This window comes from Echinops telfairi, unplaced genomic scaffold, assembly GCF_000313985.2.
Source record: "Echinops telfairi isolate 266 unplaced genomic scaffold, ASM31398v2 ScPeMD7_4;HRSCAF=17, whole genome shotgun sequence".
In the NCBI taxonomy this organism is placed as follows: Eukaryota; Metazoa; Chordata; class Mammalia; order Afrosoricida; family Tenrecidae; genus Echinops; species Echinops telfairi.
Genome location: NW_022103900.1, coordinates 13,496,041 through 13,502,040, shown reverse-complemented (window position 1 = coordinate 13,502,040; position 6,000 = coordinate 13,496,041). Strand labels below are relative to the sequence as shown.

The 6,000-nt window shown below is 37.7% G+C and overlaps 1 protein-coding gene across 1 annotated transcript in view; it reads left to right on the top strand.

Moving 5' to 3' along the window:
- Positions 1–6,000, top strand: part of LOC123522575 (sodium-driven chloride bicarbonate exchanger-like) — a 174,323-nt gene that overhangs the window by 123,431 nt on the left and 44,892 nt on the right. Inside the window, exon 2 of the mRNA XM_045298079.1 lies at positions 4,168–4,249. Within this exon, the coding sequence (XP_045154014.1) occupies positions 4,168–4,249 (82 nt within the window). The remainder of the gene's footprint in view (positions 1–4,167; positions 4,250–6,000) is intronic.

Sequence of the window (6,000 nt, the reverse complement as noted above, 5' to 3'; positions counted from 1 at the left end):
CCAGTGTCTAATTCTGAAGGCTTTGGCCACATGGTGGTTAAAGCACCCAAACAGTTGTTTGAATTTACCAACTACTCTGGGGGAGAAAGATGTGGTAGTTTGCTTCTGTAAAGATTATTGTCTGGGGCATCAGAGGATACATAACAAGCAACAAACAAACAAACAAAAACAAAAACATGGTGTTGAGAACGAGGGGGGTGGAGCAGAGACCTAACGCCCATCTGTAGACAGTGGAACATCCCCCCACAGAGTCAACCAGGGTGCAGTAGAGCACGATGGATCACACAATATTCCTCTGGTTCCTTGAGGCTTCCTCACCCCCAACTGTCATGACCCTTGTGTTCCTTCTCACCCTGGGCTAGACCAGAGCAGGGATAGATAAGATCTTGATAAAGCTCACGACACAGGGAATCCAGGGACAGGAATGGTGAACAGCGATACCAAAAGGGTAGGAGGAGGTGGTGAGAGGAGGGGAAGAGGGCACCCCGCGCAGTGCTTGTCGCTTAACCAATACTCACTTCCAGGGGAAAGACCAACAGAAACCATGGGGGAAGGGAGACAGCGGTCGGTGTGAGAGATGAAAATAATAATAATTTGTAATCTATCAAGAGGCCACAGGGGTGGGAGGGGGAAAAACCAGGAGCTGATACCAAGGGCAAATAGAAAGCAAATGTCTAGAAAAGAACGATGGCAACATTTGTATAAATATGCCAGATACGATTGATGTATGAATTGTAATAAGACTTGTAAGAGCCCTCAATAAAGTGATCTTTTAATAAAAAAATAACTAAATAAAATGAAATGAAAATAGTGAGTCACTGAAAAAAAAAAAAAAAGTCTACTGCCTTGGAAACCCTATGGAGAAGTTCTACTCCATCCACGGAATCCACGGAATCACTGTGTTGGAATCAACTTCACAGCAATGGGCGTGGTTCGGGTTTTCATCTAATTCTCTGAAGACATTTAAAAGGGATTAGTAAACTAATCAGAGAAGCTAATTTGAAGGAAGGTGTTAATCACCTGGGACAGTGCAATTTGTTAGTCTTGCTCTTACAGTGATTTTAACTATCTCTTTTTTCTTCTTTCTCCCCCTCTTCTCTGCCTCCCCCCTGCTTTCTCCACCTTGCCATAGCCTTCAAAGTCCACTTCTTTGGGAATTAGACTATATTGTGATTGGTTTTTTCCTTAGCATCTTTTGCCTTGGCCACCTGAAACTGCACAGGTATAATTGGGGTTGTTTCTATTGGATTATCCTTAAAAGGTAGAATGTCAACTAAAATATCATATTTCGTAGTGATTTGAAATCAGTATTGATATCAGTGGTTCAGTTCCTTAATATGTGCACCTGTTACTGCTGGAAGATTATATCACCTCTGACTTTCTCTAAAATACCAACATTATCCAACAGAAGCTTCTTTATTTACTATTTTCTTTATTCATCTGCATATCTTTGATTTATACAACACCTTCCTTAATTTTTAGAAAAGAAGGTACCCGTCTGGTAGCTTCGTCCAGCATCATCGTCTCTCCAGCCTCCTGGGATGGTGTCTTTCTAGTTACTCTTACCCAGCTGAATGGGCCCTGTCCTTTTCACTGTCAGATTTGCGAAGATCTAGCTGACTTGCAAAGAAAGCTAATATTGGATTTTAATTTCCCACCTGCCTTTAATTATCTCTATCTTTTGTGGTAATTTATCTTCTTAACTGAAGGATCCTCATCCACTTTCCCTAACTCCTCACCATAGTTGCTCTTGGTGGGCTTTCGTTGGCATTTTCTTGATATGCGCCTCCTCTCAAAGGGATCATTAATGCGGTGGTTCTAGTCCAGTAGCTTCAGACCAGAGTTATGCATTGTTTCATATACCTAGCATATGTAGTTTGATGTCATTTATTATTCTTTTATTTCTCTTTTTACTTTATTCCCCATGTATCCTATTTACAAGAATTTTCTAAACTTAAAAAAAATATTTTCATTTTCTACTCTGTCCTCAGATAACTAACTCATTTACGTAAATTATTCACATAACGTGCATAAGAATAATATTTTATGTAAGAAACAGAATAACTTATTGGGATTTTTTTTCCAAAAGGAAAATAGGGATGGAATAAAAGAATAAGGCATGATTATTGCCTTTGATTCCTTGAAAGATTGCCTTAAAATAGGAAAATACTTAATATGACTAAAAGAGCAGAATTAGCACTGGTGGGTAGAAATCATAGGGAATACAATTTATCTCACCATTAAGGAAATTGCAATGCAGATCCATGTAAAATGTAATGAGCTCTATTCTGAGCGAGAGAGTTCCCCCTTTGCTGAGAACTTAAGTATAGTCTGGAAAGTCCATTGAAAGGAAAATTATACATTGGGCTAAACTTTACGAGTTGGTATACGAGATGATATTCAAGGCTGAATTTAACCTTCACAATCTTATTGTCTAAGACTTAACTCCACATCTCCAGTTCCCGCCTCTCATTTGTCCTCTAACTATGCTGTGAATGTCGACTTGTAAATCCTACTATCATTTCAAGTTGTTTTTACTACGAATACAAAATGAAACTGTTTTCTTCAGATAACTAAACTATCTTCTTACTAACTTGGTTACTTCTTCCAATGATATCTTCATATTCTTGGACATCTAGACTTAACTTGAATTATGTTCTTGTCTAACCAATATATTGGTTTATCTTTGTCATTATAATCTACCACTTTAATGTGCACAATAGTACCTCTTTGTTGATCTTTTCCAGAACACACTCTCAGCCTTTTCTTTTTTGTTTGTTTGTTTGGAAAATGTCACGATTCACTTCTTGAGTGTATTCCTATCAAATGCTTGTCTAATCTTCTATGGCACTCTGGTGGCATAGGCACTTACTAGTTGGGCTGCAAACTGCCAGGTCAGCTGTTCAAAACCACCACTCCCTCCTGGGGGAAAGGTGAAGCTTTCTGCTCACTTGCAGGTTTACAGCCCAGAAACCCACAGGAGCCGTTCTAGGCCGGCCTGTTGGGTCATTATGAGTGAGAATCAACTTGAGGACAGTGAATTTGGTATTTGGATTTGATATCTTCTCTAGTTCTCTGACTATATACATTTCTATATTTGTTATTTCTTCTACTTGGAAAGTCTATGCAACTCCTGAGGAAAAATGGGAGTCAAGCCTTCTAAATGAAACACGGATCTGATTGTACAGATTTCTATACTCGTGTAGTGTCCTACTTACAACAGTGAAAATTAGAAGATCGCACTCATTTCTCTTCTTTAGTACACTCGTTTGGGTTTCAAAGAAAAAAATTATTTTTCTAACAGCTACATTTTAGAATGATTGAAAATACACTTTAGAAACTTTGTTCATCTGTAGTTTGCTTTTTCATTTCTTCCTTTGTACTCAGTGTTACCATATGAATGTTGGAAGCAGTTTTTAGTCCGTGTCATTCAGTATTTTGTGATTTGTCCATTCCTGTATGGTCTATTGGATCATACTCTTTGTCCCGCTAATTTATTGAATACCAAATGAGAGGATGTACTGTTTTGAATGTTGTTTACAGTGTTTAAAGCCCCTTGCCAGCCACTCTAAGCCAAATTGAAGCTTAATGCACATGATTGTAATTTACTTTTATCTTTTGAATAAAATGAATTGTATTGAAGTAAAGCAATTGTAATTTGCTTTGTATTCGCTACTAATTTCTTTCAAGGTTTTAGATCCTCCAACACTATTTCTAATAATAGTAGAATTATTTCAGCCTATCCTACTTTTAGGGGTGTTAAAACTAGTGATTTAGTATTGCTAATATAAATATTAATTCATTTTCCTTGCATAGTTCAAAATATCATTATGTAAAGAAGACTTCATTATCAGAGAAAAAGGAATGGCACTAAATTAACTGAATAACTTTTCTGATTATCATCTCACTAACAAATGATACCCACTGGCTTGATTGCATGCTATCAAGTATATGTAAAATCAAAGGACATTTCTTCTCTTGATTTGTTGTGAAATTAATTTTAATCTTCTCAATTTTAAACTAACTCTTGGTAATCAAATAGATGCCATTTACATGTAGACTTGAATGAATTAAAAGCCTAAAATCTTTCGTTTTATTAAAACTTATTTTCTGATCATTTTGAGATTCTATGTGCTGTACTTAATCTTCTTTCTCCTGATTCTACAGAGAAATGACGAAGAAGCAGTTGTGGATCGTGGTGGAACTCGTTCCATTCTTAAAACACACTTTGAGAAGGAGGATTTAGAAGGTAAAACATTCTCCTTCTTGGAATTAGCTCTTGCATTTGTTTTTTCCTGAATTATTTCAAAGAACTATGGAGCTTGTCTTGTTGAGGATTCCAAGTGTTGGAATCAAAGTCATGGAGAGTAGCAAAGAGGGAAATATCGTAGTTTTGGTCAACTTGGAATTCCAATAGGCAGACCTGCAAATAAATAGAAATATTTATCTATTCAACGGGCACTATTCTGTGAATTAGTATTTTAATAACTCTTACTTTAAGAAATTCAATCAACTGAGAAATGAAAGTAAACCATTGAAGACTGTTAGGGTAATCTAGAGAAATAAAACCAGAATGCTAATAATTATATATATATATATATGTTTATACAGATAGATGTATAACATAAGAAATAAAGTTAATTAAATTATAAAGCAGTACAAATGGCTCAGTGCAACTCATGCCTGTGAGACAGTTGTGAGAAACTGGCAGTCCTTCAAGTCTTGAGGGATACTGGGTATCCTCTGTAGAGCAACTCAGGCTATCTGGGAACAGGCAGCAAACAGCAAGGCAGGTCACCAACAGTCAGCCAGATGACAGGGTCTGACAGTCCCCAGCTCAAGAGATGTAAATTCCAGTGGTGTGGCAAAGCAGGTCTTGAAGGTACCTCAAATTACGACACAGTCCATGGGTTAGGTGTCCCACAGGTAGTGTAGCTTGCAAATGGAGTCAAAGAAGAAGCAAGGCAGCCGCACACTGTCCAATGATCAAAGAGCAAGAGACAAGAGAGGCAAGGCTCGCTGAGCCATTTATCTCTCTACCCTTCAATTAACCCCACATGTGATTATTGGCCAGGTTGGCACAATAAACTAACTACCTCAAAGACAAATAAGCATATCAACTGTAAAGAGAGACTTGCGTATATGATGTTTACAGGAAAGGCATTATCTGGCCTTGTCTAATTATAAGAGTAACATATCCCCAGAATACCAAACCAACAAAAAGCAAATTTCACTGCCATCTAGTCAATTCTAACTCCAATGCTCCTATAGGACAAAGTCGATCTGCCATCTGTGGGTTTTGGAGGCTATAAATATTTATGTGAGCAGAAAGTTTCATCTTTTTCCTTTGGAGGGCCTTGAACTGCTGACCTTGCAATTAGTAACCCAACTCATAACCTCCTACAACCACCTGAATAATTGGTCTTCTAATCTTTTCTAGAAGGACCCCTGGTAGTACAATTGTTAAAATACTTTATAGAATAACCATATACAGATAATTAGAAGTTGATATAATATTTGTCACTTAAAAGAAATTATTATACTAAAATATTTAATGCATGAAATTTTACTCTGTGTGTGTGTGTATACACATACATACACACACACACACACACACACACACATATTAAACACCCTCTCCCCCTAAAGAGGGGAAGCCAAACAAAATAGGCTTGGTTTGGGTTAGGTAATAGAGGTGGTATAGTAGCAAAACCAAATGTGTTGTCAGTTGCTTGATTCTGGCTTTGGTACAGGGTAGCACTGAATTCCAGAAGGTTTTCTTTGTAGAAATCTTTACAGAAGCAGACCCCTAAGTCTTACTTTTGAGGCTCTGCTAGGTAGGTTCAAACCATCGACCTTTACCCGGGAGCTGAATGCAAGTCCATTCCTACTCAGAATGACCCCATAAGGCAGAGTGCAAGTGCTCCCTGGGGTTTCAGACGCTGCCAGCATAGAAGTAGGAAGCTTCATCTTTCTCTCACAGAATGACTGCTGGGTTTG